This window comes from Penicillium longicatenatum (genome assembly GCF_028827895.1).
Source record: "Penicillium longicatenatum strain IBT 33135 chromosome Unknown contig_2_segment0_segment0, whole genome shotgun sequence".
In the NCBI taxonomy this organism is placed as follows: domain Eukaryota; kingdom Fungi; phylum Ascomycota; class Eurotiomycetes; order Eurotiales; family Aspergillaceae; genus Penicillium; species Penicillium longicatenatum.
In genome coordinates, this window is record NW_026643120.1 from 4,241,019 (window position 1) to 4,260,082 (window position 19,064).

The 19,064-nt window shown below is 49.8% G+C and overlaps 11 protein-coding genes across 11 annotated transcripts; 8 read left to right on the plus strand and 3 right to left on the minus strand.

Annotated features, from left to right (window-relative positions):
• Nucleotides 1–460: 460 nt before the first annotated feature.
• Nucleotides 461–1,695, plus strand: N7484_004098 (putative succinate:fumarate antiporter (Acr1); the record flags this gene model as incomplete). Its single annotated transcript, XM_057114518.1, has 5 exons — nt 461–530; nt 584–631; nt 695–744; nt 802–1,000; nt 1,082–1,695. 5 exons carry the CDS (start codon nt 461–463, stop codon nt 1,693–1,695), a joined length of 981 nt encoding a protein of 326 aa, XP_056974658.1.
• A 395-nt stretch (nt 1,696–2,090) lies between these two features.
• Nucleotides 2,091–3,383, plus strand: N7484_004099 (twinfilin; the record flags this gene model as incomplete). Its single annotated transcript, XM_057114519.1, has 4 exons — nt 2,091–2,109; nt 2,206–2,843; nt 2,958–3,209; nt 3,267–3,383. The coding sequence occupies 4 exons, from the start codon at nt 2,091–2,093 to the stop codon at nt 3,381–3,383; spliced, it is 1,026 nt and encodes a 341-aa protein (XP_056974659.1).
• A 232-nt stretch (nt 3,384–3,615) lies between these two features.
• N7484_004100 (PHF5 family protein) lies at nt 3,616–3,942 on the minus strand (the record flags this gene model as incomplete). The annotated part of the gene is made up of 1 exon (XM_057114520.1): nt 3,616–3,942. One exon carries the CDS (start codon nt 3,940–3,942, stop codon nt 3,616–3,618), a length of 327 nt encoding a protein of 108 aa, XP_056974660.1.
• A 463-nt stretch (nt 3,943–4,405) lies between these two features.
• N7484_004101 (pinin/SDK/memA/ protein conserved region-domain-containing protein) lies at nt 4,406–5,334 on the plus strand (the record flags this gene model as incomplete). The annotated part of the gene is made up of 3 exons (XM_057114521.1): nt 4,406–4,894; nt 4,954–5,022; nt 5,077–5,334. The coding sequence occupies 3 exons, from the start codon at nt 4,406–4,408 to the stop codon at nt 5,332–5,334; spliced, it is 816 nt and encodes a 271-aa protein (XP_056974661.1).
• Nucleotides 5,335–5,981: 647 nt separating this feature from the next.
• N7484_004102 (alpha/beta fold hydrolase) lies at nt 5,982–7,390 on the plus strand (the record flags this gene model as incomplete). Its single annotated transcript, XM_057114522.1, has 7 exons — nt 5,982–6,086; nt 6,159–6,215; nt 6,267–6,374; nt 6,445–6,554; nt 6,616–6,946; nt 7,009–7,060; nt 7,113–7,390. The coding sequence occupies 7 exons, from the start codon at nt 5,982–5,984 to the stop codon at nt 7,388–7,390; spliced, it is 1,041 nt and encodes a 346-aa protein (XP_056974662.1).
• Nucleotides 7,391–7,550: 160 nt separating this feature from the next.
• Nucleotides 7,551–9,024, minus strand: N7484_004103 (saccharopine dehydrogenase family protein; the record flags this gene model as incomplete). The annotated part of the gene is made up of 5 exons (XM_057114523.1): nt 7,551–8,259; nt 8,315–8,439; nt 8,490–8,562; nt 8,619–8,766; nt 8,835–9,024. 5 exons carry the CDS (start codon nt 9,022–9,024, stop codon nt 7,551–7,553), a joined length of 1,245 nt encoding a protein of 414 aa, XP_056974663.1.
• A 705-nt stretch (nt 9,025–9,729) lies between these two features.
• N7484_004104 (60S ribosomal protein eL43) lies at nt 9,730–10,315 on the plus strand (the record flags this gene model as incomplete). The annotated part of the gene is made up of 4 exons (XM_057114524.1): nt 9,730–9,748; nt 9,823–9,853; nt 9,970–10,134; nt 10,252–10,315. 4 exons carry the CDS (start codon nt 9,730–9,732, stop codon nt 10,313–10,315), a joined length of 279 nt encoding a protein of 92 aa, XP_056974664.1.
• Nucleotides 10,316–11,346: 1,031 nt separating this feature from the next.
• On the plus strand, nt 11,347–13,285 carry N7484_004105 (putative PHD and RING finger domain protein; the record flags this gene model as incomplete). Its single annotated transcript, XM_057114525.1, has 2 exons — nt 11,347–11,608; nt 11,685–13,285. The coding sequence occupies 2 exons, from the start codon at nt 11,347–11,349 to the stop codon at nt 13,283–13,285; spliced, it is 1,863 nt and encodes a 620-aa protein (XP_056974665.1).
• A 1,015-nt stretch (nt 13,286–14,300) lies between these two features.
• On the plus strand, nt 14,301–15,217 carry N7484_004106 (uncharacterized protein; the record flags this gene model as incomplete). The annotated part of the gene is made up of 2 exons (XM_057114526.1): nt 14,301–14,484; nt 14,553–15,217. The coding sequence occupies 2 exons, from the start codon at nt 14,301–14,303 to the stop codon at nt 15,215–15,217; spliced, it is 849 nt and encodes a 282-aa protein (XP_056974666.1).
• Nucleotides 15,218–15,925: 708 nt separating this feature from the next.
• On the minus strand, nt 15,926–16,832 carry N7484_004107 (uncharacterized protein; the record flags this gene model as incomplete). Its single annotated transcript, XM_057114527.1, is given in 4 exon segments — nt 15,926–16,075; nt 16,135–16,463; nt 16,483–16,559; nt 16,663–16,832. The coding sequence occupies 4 exon segments, from the start codon at nt 16,830–16,832 to the stop codon at nt 15,926–15,928; spliced, it is 726 nt and encodes a 241-aa protein (XP_056974667.1).
• A 992-nt stretch (nt 16,833–17,824) lies between these two features.
• N7484_004108 (uncharacterized protein) lies at nt 17,825–18,795 on the plus strand (the record flags this gene model as incomplete). Its single annotated transcript, XM_057114528.1, has 2 exons — nt 17,825–18,054; nt 18,117–18,795. 2 exons carry the CDS (start codon nt 17,825–17,827, stop codon nt 18,793–18,795), a joined length of 909 nt encoding a protein of 302 aa, XP_056974668.1.
• Nucleotides 18,796–19,064: the final 269 nt, after the last annotated feature.

Here is a 19,064-nt window from a genome sequence, read left to right on the forward strand (position 1 = left end):
CCCTCGAATCATTTGAAACTCTTTTTTTTTGTTCTCCTCTGCTTCTTTCCCTTTCTCGTTGCCCTAGTCTTTCGGCGGCAAAGAACTATATACCACTTCCGCTCGTCCAGCTCCCGTCGCCCCGTCATAGCTCTTTCTCCCCACAAAGTTCAGTGCCGCCACCTCAACCGAACCATTCATCCTCGGGACTTTTCGTTAGAGAAGAAAAGAAAACCCTCGTAATTTAAACTCCAATTGAGTCCACCTCAAATTTATTTTTCTTTGCGTCATCCTCGGACCAACGTCGGCTTTCGAACCCCGGGATTGTATACTTCCGACTCCCTCCGCATTTCGCTTTCCCCCCCGACATTCGGGACAAACCCTTGACTTCCGATCAATTAGCTTCTTTTGATCACGACATATCGTGTGGAAGAGAATTTGGCTTCCATTTGACACTTGTCACATATACCAAAAAAAAATCATGTCCGCTAAAAACGTACCAGTCGGCAATGGCAAGAAGAAGGCCGCCTCTCCTGCCGTCAACCTGATTGGTAAGTAGACATCTGTCGCTGGATTGTGAGCTCAATGCTAACTTGGTGAATAGCTGGAGGTGGTGCCGGAATGATGGAGGCTCTCGTGTGTCACCCTCTTGGTAAGTTGTGCATTGCTCTGCGAACCATTGAAGACCCTATAGCTAACAATGTTTTTATTTAAGACACAATCAAGGTCCGCATGCAGCTTTCGCGTAGAGCTCGCGCTCCTGGTGTATGTCAAACATTTATCTTGAAATACCAAAATACCATCGCTAATTGAGTATCACAGGCCAAGGCTCGCGGTTTCGCTGCCACCGGTGCCGAGATCGTTCGCAAGGAGACCGCCATGGGTCTGTACAAGGGTCTCGGTGCTGTGCTGGGTGGTATTATTCCCAAGATGGCCATCCGGTTCACCTCATATGAGACCTATAAGGGCTGGATGGCCGACCCGGTGACTGGAAATGTCACCAGCAAGGCTACTTTCCTCGGTAAGTACACTTCAATTGCAGCGCCTTCTGCAATTGTGTCTCTCCATTAGTTCCCCCTGCTAATGTTGGTCAATTGATTAGCTGGTCTCTCCGCCGGTGTCACCGAAGCTGTCGCTATCGTCAACCCCATGGAGGTGATTAAGATTCGTCTGCAAGCCCAACATCACAGTCTTGCCGATCCCCTTGACGCCCCCAAGTACCGCAGCGCCCCTCACGCTCTTTTCACCGTTGTCAAGGAGGAGGGTTTCAGCACCCTGTACCGTGGTGTCTCCCTCACAGCCCTGCGTCAGGGAACCAACCAAGCCGCCAACTTCACCGCGTACACTGAGCTCAAGGCTCAGCTGCAGAAGATGCAGCCCGAATATGCCAATACCCAGCTACCCTCTTACCAGACCACCCTGATCGGTCTTATCTCCGGAGCCGTTGGTCCCTTCTCCAACGCCCCCATCGATACCATCAAGACCCGTCTCCAAAAGACCCGCGCTGAGCCAGGCCAGTCTGCTGTTAGTCGTATTTTGGTTATCGCCAAGGATATGTTCAAGCAGGAGGGTGCCCAGGCTTTCTACAAGGGTATCACCCCTCGTGTGATGCGTGTGGCTCCTGGTCAGGCCGTTACCTTCACCGTGTACGAGTTCCTCAAGGGCAAGCTGGAGAGTTCCAAGTGGCCTTTCGTGGGAGGTTCATTTGAGGAGTAAAGTGCAAAAGAAAAAGGTGTGAAGCAGTAGCCCAGAGGGTTTCTCTTTTTTGGAAGGCATGTGATACCATACTGCGCATGGTGGGCGTTGCATATCTCCTTGGTTGTTTCAAGTTTGGAGATCACCAGCCATCGGCTGATTGGAAAGTTTTCTGTACATACGTTTTTCGTTTTTAATTGTGTATACCACATGGTTCTGGATATTCAAACAAATTCACATAGGCTGTAGCGGCAATCAACTGGGTGTATGTAATTTGATTTTCTGCCGCTTGTAAATAAGTCGGTGACCATCAATCCCATTGTATACGTATGTAAGGCCACTCACCGCTTGACCGCTTCCCCGCTCCATAAACAACCCCCCGATCCAACCTACAAAAAGATAGACACATTGACATCATGCAGTCAGGAATCTCCGGTAAGTCAAGTGCCGCAAACCAAACCCCTGCTCTAAAAAACCCCATTGAGCTTTTAAACCAGCTCAAATCCCCGAAACTAACTTCGTTAATCCCAGTCTCGACGGAGCTCCATGATGCCTTCACCCGCTTCAGCTCCGACTCATCCCTCTTCTGCCTCCCAGTAACCATCACAGGGGAAAGTCTCACCCCACAAACTGCGATCCCCTTCTCAGGATTCTCGTCTAGTCCAGAGGACTTCTACACCTCTCTCCCCCAGCTGTCTACCGTCCTACAGCCCAAGACACCCATCTACCTTCTGCTCCGCCGCCCGACAGCGTCATCATCGACCCTCGTCGCACTGACGCACATTCCCTACAATGCGCCTGTCCGTCCAAAGATGCTCTTCGCTTCGACTCGCTCGACGCTGGTTCGCGAGCTAGGAATTGAGAAGTTCCCGTTGACCGTCTTTACTACCGAGGAGGAGGAGATTCTGGGTAAGAATGCGTGGCTTGAGCGGAGCGGTGAGCTGGCTGGTGGTGTTAAGCGGGAAGATATGATGAGTGAGAAGGAGCGGGGGCTTGAGGCCGTACGGAAGGCTGAGGCTGAAGCTAGGAGTGGGACGCCGCACCGGGATATCGGCATTGGAGGCACCTTTGGTCCCGGCTCTGGGTCTGGTATGAGAGTTTCTATGGATGTGGATGACGCAGCCAAGACAGCTGTGAGAGAACTCCAGGATGGTGGGCTTGTGCAATTGGTATGGATTATTCCCTCCCCCATCTTGTTGTACGGTCTACGTTCCATGTGGATCTTTACAGATGCTAAAGATGAAGAATGTGTGTATTTGGTGCTAATATCTGGCCTTATACAGACGGTTGATGGACCCACGGAAAGTATCAAACTCGTCGATGCCCAGACCGGTGTCGACGCGAGCTCGGTCGCCTCCCACATCTCCTCGACTTCGCCCCGTTATTCCTTCTATCACTACCCCGGGTCGGATGTTGTGGTGTTCGTGTACACCTGCCCCACCGGATCGACAATCAAAGAGCGTATGTTGCACGCCAGCTCACGGAGAACTGCAATCACGGTTGCTGAGAATGAGGGTCTCAAGATCTTGAAGAAGGTATGAACCGGAGAGCCCTCGAATATCCGCAGTCGTACTAACGAAGTTGAATGGTAGATCGAGGCATCGTCGCCAGATGAGATTACCGCAGAGCGGTTGCAGGAAGAGGTTGACCCGCCGAAAGACCAGGGCGCCTCACGAGGATTTGCCCGTCCCCGTCGCCCGGGCCGGTAAATGACAATGCCGGTAGCTCCTTAGTCTAGTATGTAGATAAATAACAGCCCTTAGACCAGGCAGGCTTTCGATTCCAGCCATGATAAATCGATCAAGCGAGTTTGCTCATCATCTGGGAAGACATGCCGAGTAAAAAGTCCCTCCACCTGACCGAGACAGACTAGACTGAAAGACCATGCTGGATACCCCTCCACTCCACAAAGCCAGCCATAGAGAGAGGAACAGGCCCCAATCAATGATTCCGAAAACTTTTCTTTTGATAAAACAAGTCGGTTCTCGAACTTCCCAAATTGATAATCTTCGGGCACCCGTCTCGGTCCTTCTCAAGGCGCGTACATTCAAAGCAGTAGAATGCATCACTGATTCCCTCACCGCCACAGACCACACACTTGTTTTGGTAGTTTCCGAAGGCACATTCATCACAGATGCGAACGAGGGTTGTGGGACGAACGTAGGAATCACACACGGGGCATTTTCCGTCACACTTGTCGCAAAGTCGGCCGATGGAGATGCCGGGTTGCTTGCGGCACATAACAAGATCGGGGTGGTGACGCGACATGATGAATAAAGGATTGAAAGAATGTGAGGATTGGGGTTTGTAGAAGGTAGTTAGGTACGTTGTTGGATTAGAAATCAAAGGAGTGGCGGGTTCCGGGGAGAAAGAAAGGAAAGAAGCTGGAGAGAAGAAGCTGGAAGAAGTTAAGCGTCCGCTGCGCACGGACCACATATAGTGCCATTCCAGCTTTGATATAGTTCCGCTCCATTCAACTCAAGTTTGACATGTACTGAATACCTAACTATATACACTATCCCACAGAATTAGAGGAGTACTTCAAATACTATGCAATGAAAATATTGAGTTGCCTGATTGGTTCCTAAATGCGTTTGCGCTGTCCCACTCCGCGGCGCGCGGAGCCCGCTGAGGTGCCTGCCCTCTGTATATCTTCATGGCGGAAATGTAAACGAGCTTTCCACTCCGTCGCGCTCCTCCGATCCTATCTACACGTTTTGCAAGTGATAACATGAGGAAACGCTACAGATCGCCTGCTTCGGCAGCTGGTCGTCCTCGCCATGATAATACCCGCCCATCACCTGAATACCTGTACCCAGCAGGGGAGGCCCGAAAATCCTCCACAACTGAGCTAACTCCGAAACGCCACGAAACAGCTCAAGAACTTGATCCTTTCATTCGAAACAATCCGCGCCCCACTGACCCCTCGTGGCGTGGACCACCACCGCTGGAAGAGACACGACCTAAGGAACTTGCGAGTGGAGAGGACCGCCGACGCGGACAACGATTGTTCGGTAACTTGAAAAGTGCCCCCTCACAGAAGCAGGCTAATACTGCGCAAACGAGTCGTGATAGCCGTCGTGAGCACATTGACAGACGACAGCAGGCAAAACTGAAGGCGGACACCTTCTTTTGGAATTCTGATTACGCGAGGGAGAGACGAGCTGAGCGTCGCGAGATGGATACAGATAAGGTGCAAGCAATTCTTGAGAGGGATGCTGTGAGTCTCTTTCCTTTTCCCAGTCTTGTGAGTTGTTGCTAATATCGCATATCGTACAGATGATGGATCGGCATGCGAAAAACCTGTCCGATGCACGCTTTTTGAAGACCGTGACGAAGCCGGTTCTGGTATATATTGATAATAACATATTCTAGGTTTTGCATGCACTGGTGCTGACACAGCTTCTTCAGCTTTACAGACCCGCCAAACTTCGAGATGGTCATGCAGAGATCATTCGGGAGCAAATCGAGTATGCCGAGCGCACAAATGCTATTGAATACGAAGAATTCATGAAGAAGTACCCGGCTCATTTTTTCGAAGACGTGGAACTCGAGGCAGATTTGATGAACGAAGATATCGAGCCACCAGAAGAGAAGTCCAAGCCTGTTTCTGACCACGGTACCGCTTCAATTCCAAAGACGGAACCAAAGGATCCATAAGAGAAGAACACTGCTAATATTTTGCGATCAAAGGAGAAGTAGGAAAAAGATACCTGCGACGTGATTCCAAGGGAAACGATGTTTGGTGCTGAATCTGTGGAGCCAGATGGCCATGATCGGCCAACTTACCCAGATGGAGTTGATGAGGTGCTTGATTTACTGCGGATATCTACTGAAGTTGATGATAATGTTGAGGCCCTGGAGGATGAGAATACTGTATCTAGTTGAGATACTCCTGTTCATATGTGCTCGTTGAGTCGTGTTAAACATTTGAACAGCCGAGGCTCACTGCAGATCAGCCAAGAGGGGTTTCGGAGATACTACGTACCGCAAAGCACAGGGCAAATCACATTTCCTCGCTTTTTTGTGCCTGTAATCATCATAGTTCTGTCCCATTTCTTCGATCCCAAGGCTCCTCAAGCTATCCTTGCAAATCATTCAAGGTCTGATCTAGTTCGCTCTCGTCTCACCTGACCTACGTCATGGTCAAAGCGACCCACTAGAACTGACTGGGATTAGCAAATGACCCCGACTTTCGTTCTATATTAAAGACGTCTCTGATCTGGAAACCAAAACCCCGCAAAAATTGGCTTGAAACTGCTGTTTCTTACCCAAGCTACTTTGGTATTGCGACCAGAACCATCAGAATGCCGGTCGACAAGATCCGTGTCGAGGGCGACGAACGCATCAGGTTTGAATCCGCTACCCTCAATGGAAAAAATTACGGTGAGTATCAAATGATTCTCCGGAGAGTATCTGAAAAGATCCGAGAAATTACCCTCCAAAATATGAAAAGCCATGCTTAACAATATATGGGCTTAAAGGTTACCTCCTCAGTCAACCCCAATCTGGCAAATACCGAGCCACTATTTTCTTGGCAAGTGAATGTGATAAACACGGAGATAATATGCCATTTGCTAATAAATATATAGATTCATGGATTCCCAGACCTGTCTATGGGATGGCGATACCAAATCCCCATGCTGGTGAACATGGGGCTGAGAGTCGTTGCCCCAGACTGCCTAGGCTACGGCCGCACAGTAAGACGAGAAATCCAAGATTATTTAACCACAATTCAGAACAAAAAAAAAAACTAAATCTGAACAACAGGAAGCCCCCGATGACTACACCCAATACGGGCACAAAGCCATCGCAGATGATATCAAAGCCCTAGCCACGCACCTAGGCGAATCAAGAATCATCCTGGGTGGACATGACTGGTGAGTCAACTTAAACCACTCAAATCACTACACAGATGACCATATACTAAGTAATGACTAGGGGCGCATTTGTCGCCTACCGCGTTGCCCTCTGGCACCCCGATCTAGTAACTCACCTCTTCACCGTGTGCGTGCCATATTCCAGCCCCAAGAAAGAGTTTCTGCCGCTGGAAGAAATGGCGCACACTGTCATGCCAAATTTCGGGTATCAGATTCAGTTTGCGAGTGGAGAGCTTGAAAAGGTTGTTCAGTCTAAGGAGGAGATTAAGCAGTTTTTGACAGCTTTGCTCGGCGGGCGGACGCCTGAGAAGCAAATTGGGTTTGAGGCGGAGAAGGGGGTCTTACTTGATCATTTGATGAGGTTGAGGCATTCGCGGCTACTGAGTGAGGAGGTGAGTTTCCCAATCTCATATAGGGAATGTATTTGGGATTTGTTGACGGTGTTCTTGTCTAGGAATTGGAGTACTATGGGACGGAGTATTCAAGGCATGGGATCCATGCGCCGTGTATGTGCTGCCTTTCCTTTAAAGCTACATGATATTGACTAATGCGATATAGTGAACTGGTATCGGACGCGGAAGCTCAATTTCGAGGATGAGTTGAGTATCGTTGGTCGAAGGATTACCGTTCCCACGCTTTTCATCCAAGCTCTTCGAGACGAGGCTCTGCCGCCACACCTTGGAAAGGCTATGGGTAAGCAGATCCCTAGACTAGATCTGAAGCAAGTTGATACTGCGCATTGGGCGCTGTGGGAGAAGCCAGAGGAAGTAAATGCCATTATTTCCGAATGGTTGAAGGACGTTGCCTTTACAGGAAAGCCTTTGGAGAAGCTTTAAATCAAGATTTGCCATTGAAGGGCAGATTGTTCATTGCATATACTATCTGGAGCTATGAATCACATTATGTAAGAATTCGTCAAACGTAGACAGTGTCGTAAGCGAGTGTAGCTTAAAGCGATTGGAGCCACCTGCATGGGGGAACTGAAACAGAATAGGCTTAAAAATCCCAGACCTTTGTTTCAATGTGGACTCCAGCCTTATCCAGGCGATCCACATACTCCTGGCCCAGTGTGGCAGAGGTAACGATACCACCACGAGAAACCTTGCGAATCCTGTCCTCTTGTTGAAGGATTACCATAGCAGCCTCCGAAACAAGCATACTAGTCATCACATACATGGTTCCTTCGTAGGTTAGCTTACCGAATACGCGCTTCGGCTTGGGAACATCCTGATCTGCGGTCGCAACGGCATGGTACTCCACCCGGTCATTGCGAGAGTTCTCTAGCGTCGGACCAGCACCGGGTGCGTAGACAAACTTGCGTAGCAACCAGCGCACAGGTGGGAAAATAAGGAGCGCCATGAAAAGGTTGAACCCGATGTGCATGGCGACGGCGATCAGGGCGTTGCGCACGTATAGCATCTGATGGAAAACGAACCGACTGCCGTACAACTCGGGCATCAGAGTGCTGCTGCGGTAAACGATGGCCATGTCGGCCATGCCGTTGGGGGAGGTGGTGAGGGTACCCAGGTCAGGAACAGAGCGCAGACCAAAGAGCTTGGTGATGATCGAGTCGCTAGGGACATGCTTGAGTGGACCAGAGCCTGTCAGCGAGAAGGGTCCGGTAGACTTGAGAAGCTCCGAGATTGGGAGCCAGTCGAAGATGCTCAGGATGGTGTCAAGGGTGCCACCACTGGCGCCAGAAGATCTATTAAGGATTAGATTTTTCCTAAATCAATTTATCGTGGACATCGGAGACATACTTAAAGTCCTTGATGCAGCTGTCGATTCCACAGGTCTGCGATCCAAGGTCCTCGCGGACTCGCTTGACAAGAGCCCATGCCAGAATATCCGCTGGGACACTTTCCATGCCAGCAGATGGGATGATCTAATATTTATTAGACAAAACAAGGCCAAGATAAAAAGCAGAGGACCTACAATGCAGCCATTGGCCTTGGCCGTTTCATGGTACTTGTCGATGATGAGCTTAATCCAGGGTGTCTCTCCGGTCCTGCAAGAATCCCGAGTCAGTCTAAGCAGCAAATCCAGGCCTTGGGGTTTACTTGCACGTCCAAATAGTGGGTTCCATTTTGGGCACAAGCTTCGACCACCGGAGTGGAGTGTAGGTGGTAGGGGCCAATGCAATTGATGATCAATCTGGTCTTCTGAGCAAGCTCCTTCAGCTCGGTAGGGTTTAGCTGGACCGGGAGGACATCTGCGAAGACCCAGATTAGTAGGCTCCCAAGTGACAATATGAAGAGGTCAGGCTATCCTTCTGCATACCTGGCGCACGGCGGTCTGGGTTGAGCGCTTTGAGTTCCTGGACGATGGGTTCAATTTTGTTCACCGAGCGGCCTGCGACAGCCCATTTCAGATCGGTGGGGTGATTTTTCACGATGTACTCTGCGCAGAACCGACCGGTGTAGCCGGTAGGGCCTAGCAGAACCAAGCTGTATTCCCTGTCGGAGGCCATTGTTGTGAGGGACTGTTGTGTTTTGGGAATGGAGCTCCACTTGCGCAGGGCCAAGCTCTTGGGGGATCACAAGCTCCTCGGCACTAGTACAAGAGGTATGTGACACTCATTTAGAGGTATGTTCCGGAACCGAGTGAAGGAATTTGTGTATTTATGAAGACATTCTTTTAATTAACTGGTCTCGTTCGTTATTGTAGTACAATGCATCAGATAAATTCACAATACGGAGGGGTTTGTTCAACCGAGGCCGTCGTCCATCGGTCTTGCTACTCTGCCACGTGACTGAGATATCACATTATGGAGAACTAGGAGATGTCTATGTTTCAGCTGACTTCGCGCGGACATGAATTATAGAAGATATTTTGCGTGCAAAAAAAGATACCCCTGCATGAGTCTGCTTCTGGTGGACGTAAGCACTACTTTACAGCAGAATAAATACTCCGGAGATGAAAACAGAAGAGAGCCAATCAAAGACTGCAAAGGGACCACAATGGGGTGAACATCAGCAGCCAATCGATTTATGTGGAGTCACATGATGTCAATGACATAATATACTCCAAAATCATTTCTTGCACCCGTCAGGTGACCACACACTACCGCCAAGCCCCAATAGCCCTAAGCGAGCCCACCCACAACCACTCTTCAGAAGCCTCTTCTCGATCTGCTTTGAACCCATCTTCAACCTACAGCCGCACTGCAGACAAGATGACCAAGCGCACCAAGAGTATGTCTCTCCAGATCCCTCCTCCCCTCTCGAATAAATCTCCCCTTTTTTTCAGAATGCTAATTCCCTTCCAGAGGTCGGTATCACCGGTAAATATGGTACCAGGTATGAATATCGCCCAATCCCCGATTTCGCCCTCGCTCTCGAACGAACATGATTCCTCACCTGAGAAACGCGACCGGCAACACGAAAGCAACCGAATATTGACTCAATCCCCACAGATACGGTGCCTCCCTGCGTAAGCAGGTGAAGAAGATGGAAGTCACCCAGCACGCCCGTTACATCTGTACCTTCTGCGGAAAGAACACCGTGAAGCGCAAGGCTGTTGGTATCTGGGAGTGCAAGGGCTGCAACAAGACCGTCGCCGGTGGTGCTTACACCGTCTCGTAAGTCGCTCGCAATTTCTCGACACGACCTGGATCTGGACTTGGAGGGGAATGGAACAGACATACCAGGACTCGTGACCTTCGAAGGTAGAAACTGACTGTTCAACTTGCTCATAGGACCCCCGCTGCCGCTGCCACCCGCTCCACCATCCGCCGTCTCCGTGAGATCGCTGAGGTTTAAAAAATGGGACATGATTTTTTTCTACTCTACGGTCACGTCTGAATACCAAAAATGAAAAACTTTGGAATCTAAGGATTTTGCATCGCACTTGATTTCCCGCGTAACGTCATGAACGTCACATTTTATTTTAAACCCTCGGGGCTTCGTTGGGCTACAGCCGATGGGTATAGACAAACCAACCCACCAATACCCGACCTTCAAGCCGCCCGAGTTTTGATCGAGTCCTGCAATCACGTCTGGTATGCGAATGGATTTGGATTCAATATCGACGTCACCAATGCGGCTTGAGGACGGTAACCTGGTGACTAGGGCAATAGTTGTAGATGCCTGGGCTCCCCCGCGCTTGGCAGGCAGCAAGAGCTTCTTAACTCTTCACCGCGAGTCTACAACGTACAGTCCTTGTGTGTACACCAGCGTTTTTGCGCCCTGTACTCCGTACATTCTTGGTTTCCTTTGCTACTGTGGTGAGATAGTCGTGGCACCTTTAGCAGCGTTCCTCGCATGAGGCCCACTCCCGTGCAGGGGGCGCCTGAACAACTGGAATCTCGGTTTAGACCTTACCAGGGTTCTCGGTCGTTTTTAATCGCGCTAAAACAGAGACCTTGCGGGCCTAATTGTGGAACTCGCGTAGTTAGCGACGTAGCCAGAAATTGTATTGTGATATATCGGGGCCATATAGAGCAGGGCAGAGTTACCTTGGGGCCGCTACAGCAAGGGACGATCGCAGCCACCATCTTCGATCTACAATCTATACAAGGGAGTCATAGCGACCGCTCAGACCTAAACAGGATACGGCCATCCCCTATGACTTATTAAACCAAGTTGACTTTCCCGCTCGTTCGCAAGTGCGCGAGTGCGGATGATTCGCCCCGTCACGTTGCCGCCCTGTTTTGCGTTAGACTGGAAATCCCGGCCCACCTTCAAAAGGCCGGGCTCTCTTCTCCCCACACTTCTCTTCTTCTTTCATACACTTCACGAAACGCTCTTCATGCCGACTCTCAGCCTTCTCTCCCCTGGCTTGATTCCTGTCCATGTCCGACACCTGCATTGTCTGTTTAGGAGACCTTGGCGAAAGCGCCAGTGATCCCGCCGAACCCGTGCCAAGACCCCATCTCTACGATGCTACAACGGTCAAGGAGGGTCTCGATGAGGATCCGGGTCAGATTGCCCAATTATTGCCGTGTGGCCATATACTGCACAATAATTGCCTAAAGCCATGGGTGGAGCGGGCGAACAGTTGCCCTATATGTCGTCGCAGCTTCAACATGGTTGAGCTGAGCGACCGACCTGGAGGTACGTGCTCCTTTGTTTCGATAGTCCGTGTCACTTCTTGGATCTTGTGACTAACTAGACTTCTGCTTATCTTCAGGTCAGGTCACCTCATCCTATGCCGTTCAAGACCGGGTGCAAGTCGCTGAGGTGGATCCGACCATGCTGATCGACTATATCGAAGATGATCTCGCTGATTCCCAGCCATGTACATTGTGCGGAGAAGCGGACAACGAAGACGTCTTGCTCCTTTGTGATGGATGCGATGCTCCCTCCCACACATACTGCATAGGTCTGGATGGAATCCCCGCTGGGTCGTGGTACTGCTCCACATGCGAGTTTCAACGGGCGCTTGGACCGGCTATTGAAGGATCCAGTCGCCCCGCTCGTACAACTGAGAGAGGAACACATCGAACTCGAGCTCAGCAGCGACGGGTCCAGAGCCGGAACCAAGCCAACTCAGTACACTGGGCACGGGTATGGCAGTCTGTTTGGGACCATCTTAATATCGACCTGGACTTCCCATTTGACGACGATCGCTCCGCTCAGCGGATTCTGCAACAACGTCGCCGGGAAGAAGCCAACCAGCGTGAGTTTCGAGCATGGCAACGCCGGTTCGAGGTCGCTGAGCGACAGGGAGGCGGCAGTCGGTTTCGCGATACAGCTGCGCTCTTTGATTTGGAACCTGCTCGGCAATCCCGACCTAGAGTTCCCAGAGTACCAACACCTGAGCCTGAGTCCTTGGAAGAAATGCGCGCTTGGAACGCATTTGAAAGGGCTCGTGAGATTGAGAACAATCCAAGTGCTGCCCGGAAGCGCAAAGAACCGACCATGTCTCCATCCCCTGAGCCGTCGGAACCGCGGCGGAAGTTAAAACGTCCACGCACGAGACGACCGCAGGAACTCGCTGCCATGGCTCATCAAAATGGCGAATCCTCCAGAGCTGCGAGTTCAAATGTACGAGTCAACGGGGATAGCGTCGGTGGACCGAGCTTCTTGTCCTCTCTCTTGAAGGAAGTGGAAGATGCATCCCCACCGAGCCATGGTACCTCTATTGGGCCCTCTGCCACGGCATCTGTTGCCCCTACCGATCATGTTACCCCTGGCCCATCCTCTCCATCCATCTCCCCCGTTTCTTCCAACCACCCTTCTCCTCAACTTGCGTCCACCACTCCACCTCCTTTTTCCCGCAATCGACCCATCTCTCCCCTTCAGCTCTCCTCTCCAGCTGAACCTTCTTCGCCTCCATTCTCACCCGAGATCTCCTTCTCTGGCAGTCCCGATGCTTCTCCTACTTCGGACGATGCCGCGCCACGACGCGAAGCGGCACGTCCACGCTCACGTATTCCTCGACGAGCCCTCGAGTTAGCCCAATCTCGATCATCACCAGAAACATCACCCAGCCGGCACGGTCCTTCCCTTGCCGTTAAATCCGCCATTCAGAAGATGGTCGGAAATTCGTTAAAGCCCCATTACCGCGCCAAGATGGTGACCAAAGAACAATATACCGAGATCAACCGAACAATTTCCAGAAAGCTCTATGAGCGCATCGGATCTGTCGAGTCACTAAATCTCCAATCCCGTCTTGACTTAGAACAAGTCGCAAAACGGGAAGTGCAGAGAACTGTCGACTCTCTGCCCAACAACAGGAAAGATAAACAACCCATGGTGACATCTGACAGCGATGGCGACATACAATGATTGTGATGATATGACATCAGCATTCTCCAGGCGTTTCTTTCAGCGGGCGATCTTTAGTTTCTTTCTCAAAGACGATGTACTCCACATCTGGCGTTTGGATCATCTGAGATGGAGTTATCTTTGCTTTAGCGGGATATTAACTGGGATTTATTTCTACTCATAATCTCGATACGAATTGGCGCATGTCTTGATTACAGCATGCTAGGGAATTTTCACCTTGACTGTTATATAATGTGTCTGAATATTGACATCTTTATACGTTTATACATGTATGCGACAATCCGTACCCGTGAACCTATTTTGGTATCCACTTGGGCAGGTCATACCTTTAGGGTTGGGGGATCAAGATGGTCGAATCATTTTTCTTGTATTATGAGAGATGAAACTCGATCAGAGAGCATCATGGGAGTAATTTTAGGTCCACAGTGCTGCAGACCTAAAACCATATGACATGTCCAGCTGTGTGGATTCACACGTGTGGTAGTTCTTTTCCAAGACCCTGATTCCTATTTCACCACTTTACAGTATCTTTGGGGAGTGACAGCTTTAAAGGTGTTTATATTAAGATATTACTGTAACCGCTTGTATCATAAGCGTAGTTGGCATAAGCGCTAGTAAGGAACTAAGTATCATAACACTCGAATTTGGGAGATAAGCCAGTCAAAACCCTCGGAGAAGCACCGATATTATTAGCATGGCTTCGCCTCCCTGCGTTTCAATCTCATAGTATTACAGGAAATCTGTTTAAAATTGAGTTCCCACCTATATCACTATGAAGGATGCCAGCCACAGCGTACAAGCTGTGTATTCAAGTGGGCCAAGCCACATGGGCTGACAGTCTGGATCCTTCGGTATTATAGAACATTTAAATTGGATTATGGCGGAAATCAAAAATAAACTAGCGGGATAAGTTCGTATATAGGGTACATAATCCTCATGTTTCCCTGTTTCTTCAGCCCCATGCCCCAGTAACCCTAGACCTGAACGGCAAGGTCCCCCGTGCCCCTGTACGACCATGTCAACAAATGGATACACAAATTGTGTAGAGGGAACATTCTACGGCTTCACCGACACCGCGAATAATGAGTTCTATCCGGGCGAGACCTTAAATCTGCAGTGGGGATCCATTGAAGATGGAACCCTCCCCTTGAATATCTCTTTGGGCCGATCAGGAGGAGGTTTGGTGGATCAGATTGTCGGTTCGTGCAACCATTTCCCTTTCTTCAGTACTCCGCGATGAAAAACTTAACTCTAACTCTTGTTTCAGTTGATGCGACCTTCTCCACATCCAGCACCCTTTACCAAATCGTCACAAATACCACCGCAAACTGCACGCTCGAACAATATAGCTGGGCTATTCCTTCCGACTTCAACACTAGTAACCCGCAGTATCAGATCGGACTGTTTGATGGCTCGGCGGTTCGTGGAGATAACAATAATGGATGGAGGGCCTGGAGTCCGCTTTTCTATATCCGGGATAAATCTGATGCGGTCTCGGCGTCGATTACGGCTTCTGTTAGTGGATTGTTGACTGCGACCGCGGAGACCAGTCCTACTGCTACTGCGACATCTTCGTCATCGACAAAATCATCCACCACCTCTAACGCTTCCAGCCAAAGCTCCTCAAACTCGACGGCGATCGGTGTCGGTGTCGGGGTAGGTGTTGGCGTTGCGGCGCTCATTGCATTGGGACTTTTCTGGTTTTTCTGGCGGAGACGGAAATACAACGCATTAAAACAGGATCATCAGGACCCTTCGGATGCCGCAGAACTTTCTGGCGGGGCTCGAGTTGAGCTTGCGGGGGCTATACCGATGACGGATGGGAAGACGACGGAACTTCCTGCTCAAGACCATGTGATGGCATATGAAGCTCAGGAAATGGAAGGTGGGCATCAAGGCGCAAAGGTGAAGCATATACACGAGATGGAGTAATGTATTTTTTATTCTAAAATAGATAATTAATGATACGATGCAAGATGGCTTGAATTGTCCAAGATTCAAATGAACGATTGGTCAGGTGGTTGCGCCGGTATGTAGAATTAGAAGTCCTCAGATAAGCTAGCCTTGGGACAAAATGGCATCTTCTTTTCACCGATCTCTGGATTGATAAGTAAAACTCCCCCCAAATGATAGCTCACGGAAATTCCTACGAGTGTTGGGTGGGATAGGTTGGTTGGGTCCAAGGAGGAACCTTGTACATTTTAGCTTCATGAATTCGAAATCAGAAATCTAGATATCAACCAGCACCAAGTGGTCGAGCGGAAACTCGACTATCTCATCTTCCTTGGTCTAGTGGTCATGATTTCCGCTTGTCATTGACACCGATAAGCGCGGGAGACCGGGGTTCGATTCCCCGAGGGAGAGATTTCTTTTTGCTTTTTCTTCTTGTTTCCACTTCAACGAACATTTCTTTTTTTCTCCTTCAGGTGCTCTACCTACATATTCAGTCTTTGGATATGGTCATGTTTGTTTTCCGTACGATATCGAAGCATCTGAGGGTATTAAATAATATCTACATTAATGCTTCGGGATATAACAATAATACCAATGGTGAGGTAAAATATTCATTTCATGATCTACATACTGTATATATCAACAGGATCTAGCGCAAGTATACGCTTCTTAGAAGAGTTGGAGACTCTAATTTTCTTCTTTAGAAGACTCTTTTTTGGTATCCTCCTTTTCACTCTTGTTCTCGTCCTTCTCGGACTGCTTGTTGGCTTCTGTCTTCGACGACTCCTGTTTCGAAGATGATGCATCTTCACTATCAGAGGGCTTGGCAGCATCGGACTGTAGAGTGCATTGTCAGTTGTTTAGTAACTTCGATGTATGAAAAGGGTAACACCAACCTCATCATTCTTTGAGTCTCCAGATGACTCCTCCTTCTTCGATTCTTCAGAGGCCTCTTCCTTCTTGGGGTCCTTCTTCGAGTCCTCGGGCTCCTGCTTTTTGCCTTCCGACTTCTTCTCAGCAGATTCCTTCTGCTCCGGCTTCTCGTCATCCTTCTTTTGCTCCTTTGTTTCATCGGTAGATTCTGTCGACTTGCTCTCCTCCTTGGGTGGCTCCTCAGTCTCATTCGCAGACTTCTCACCACCCTCCTTCTCAGCAGGCTCTGCCTTGTTTTCTACCTCCGCAGATTCTTTTTCCTCGGACCCCCCCCTTGTGCTCATCACCGTGGCTATGATCATGGGAATCACCATGAGGCTTCTTTTCCGGGCCCGCTTGCAGCAGCCAGTAGATCATTGGACCACTCACTCCAACGGAGCCAAGTAACCTGCATCACCAAAAAGAAGTCAGTAAGTGGATCTGTGGATAACCGGTAAAACTCCCCCAAACAAAGACATCTCAAGCCAATTCGCAGGTAAGAAAGTGCATACCATGGCAAATCACTGGTGGCATGCTCCTCATAGCCCTTGTCATTCTTCCCACTGGAATACAGCCTCCGCCCCAATAGCTGGGCCGAGCGGCCTGCCCTGGGAGCTGTACGGAAACTCTGGGCCGTGGTAACAGCGCGCAATGCTGAGCGACGTGCAAAGATTCCGGCCATGATTTAAATTGTGGACAGAATATCCAGGTACGAATAGAGAAGAATGAATAGAGAATCAGACAGGCGTGATAGGGTGAGGAAGGTGAGAGAGGAAGGCTTCGAATGACCAGTACCCACAGACGTAGCCTGCAGCTACGTGCGCCTCCCCTCTCGCCCTAGAATAGTGAGCTAAGGCCCAGTTTCCGGGGTCGTAAGACCAAGTTCCCAGCCGCTTCCGTTGGTCTGTGCGCGGTGCGACAGTGATGTAATGGCGTACTTCAGTTGGCATTATCCCTGTAGTCTATGTAGCTATGAATTAAACTTTTGTTCAGGGGCTTATAAAATCTGCTAATGTGGCTCTCCGGTTGGGTCAATTAGCTTCAAATAGAAATCCGATCCTTGGGGAGTGCTTTGTTGTGCTGTATGAAGCTCCAGTGGGCTGGTGGAGAGAGGGTCCCTCCTATCAGATTAGATCTTGATGATACCGTTTGCTAGATTTATGTACTACTGTAGTAAGAGTCCGACCGTGGATCAATGGATAAAGTTGCTACAACAACTCAAAGTGCCATTGAAGAATACTTAAGAGTGGTCTCTCCTACTTAAATTCTTCAATAATGGGCACTAGTGTGATATATTCCGCAAACCTATAGCGCTTGACTTCGGACCGAAGGCCCCGGAGCATGCATAACATGTCTTATCCAAAAAGTCGAAACGAGCATGACTGCTACTTGAAACTTATCCACCAACCATGGATATTGGAAAACCAACATTGTCATTGAATCCGGAGAAATCTGACTTCGATGATGGACTTGTCATGTAGTTGCCTGAGGCATGAAAGGGACCTGGAAGCCTCAGGCACCAAGAATACGTACTAAAGTGAAGCTCCTGCCTCAGGCGAAGACCCCACGTTGATATCACTATCACGAACTCAGCCCTCTTCCCTTGAAAGCTACTCTCGGCTTCCTCCTCAGCTCTACCACAAAAGCACCCACTTGTGGAGAACCGACACAACCATGGCGGAACGGCAACTAACTCAGCAGAACATACTTGGTCTGCTGGGAAAGCTAGATGACCCGGACGCCGATTTGCGGTATATGTCCTTGAATGACCTCTACGGGATCCTGAGCAATCCCCAATCAACCTTTATCTCAAACGACCACCGCTCCGCACAAGGCCTTGCCGAAGGCTTACTGAAAGCGTTGGATGACCAGCACGGCGATGTCCAAAATCAAGCGCTGAAATGGTTTGCCCCCCGCGTGAATCCTCACAGTTAGTACAGATAACTAACCTCGAACTTTCCCACAGTCTTGGCCCGCTGGCCATCCGATTGCCATTTGAAACACTCACAATGCTCCTTGAGAAACTAACCAACATGACCGCTTCTCAAACCATCGATACCTCCGTCCCCAATACCGCCCTGCGTACGATTGTCGATACTCTCCCTCGACCCCAAGCCGGCCAGCCCGCCCCACAGAACGTCCTCACCGCATACTCCGCTGTTTCAAAGATCCTGATTCCTCGACTGACAGGGCCGACCCAGTCAGCATCCGGTAGACGTGGCTCGGTAGTGCGGGGCATGTTAGAAAAAGATCCGTCCAAGGGCTTCAGCAGTGAGGCAATCGATGTGCTCATCAAGGTTGTGACATGCTTTGGTCCGCTCCTCCAGGAGTCCGAGCTGGCTACCCTTCAGGAGCCAGTTATGGCCATCATCCACAATGACACGGCGGGAACCGTTGTCACCAAGCGTGCGCTGACGGCCATTTCGGCGCTAGTCCTCTACTTCTCCGACACCCAGCTCAACTCCTTTGTTGCCCGCCTGATTGAAGCACTATCATCACCGAAGATCTCTACCGTGCACCGCCGCCATTTGATTGCTGCCATCGGCACGATCGCTCGTAGTGCTCCTGCCAAGTTCGGCCCACACTTGAATAGCCTGGCACCTTTCGTCTTTGCCGCAGTGGGGGAGGACGGTGTCGCAAACTGAGTGACTATTACTATCGCTCGCATTGCCTGGGAAGTCTTTTTTCCATGGAAATGGTAAAAGGCCGCCCGAGGAGTAGAATTGCTACTTCGAAAGCGACTGGGAGGAATCTTGTATGAAGCAGAAGCGCATCTCATCCTGGAGTATCCACTCCATAGCATAATGGATGTCTGGCATGACCAAAATTTAACGATACCCATGTTGATGTTTCATTCCAAAGAAATCAACCCAATTCAAATCATATTGATCTGATTGTAAGCCTTTGCAATTCA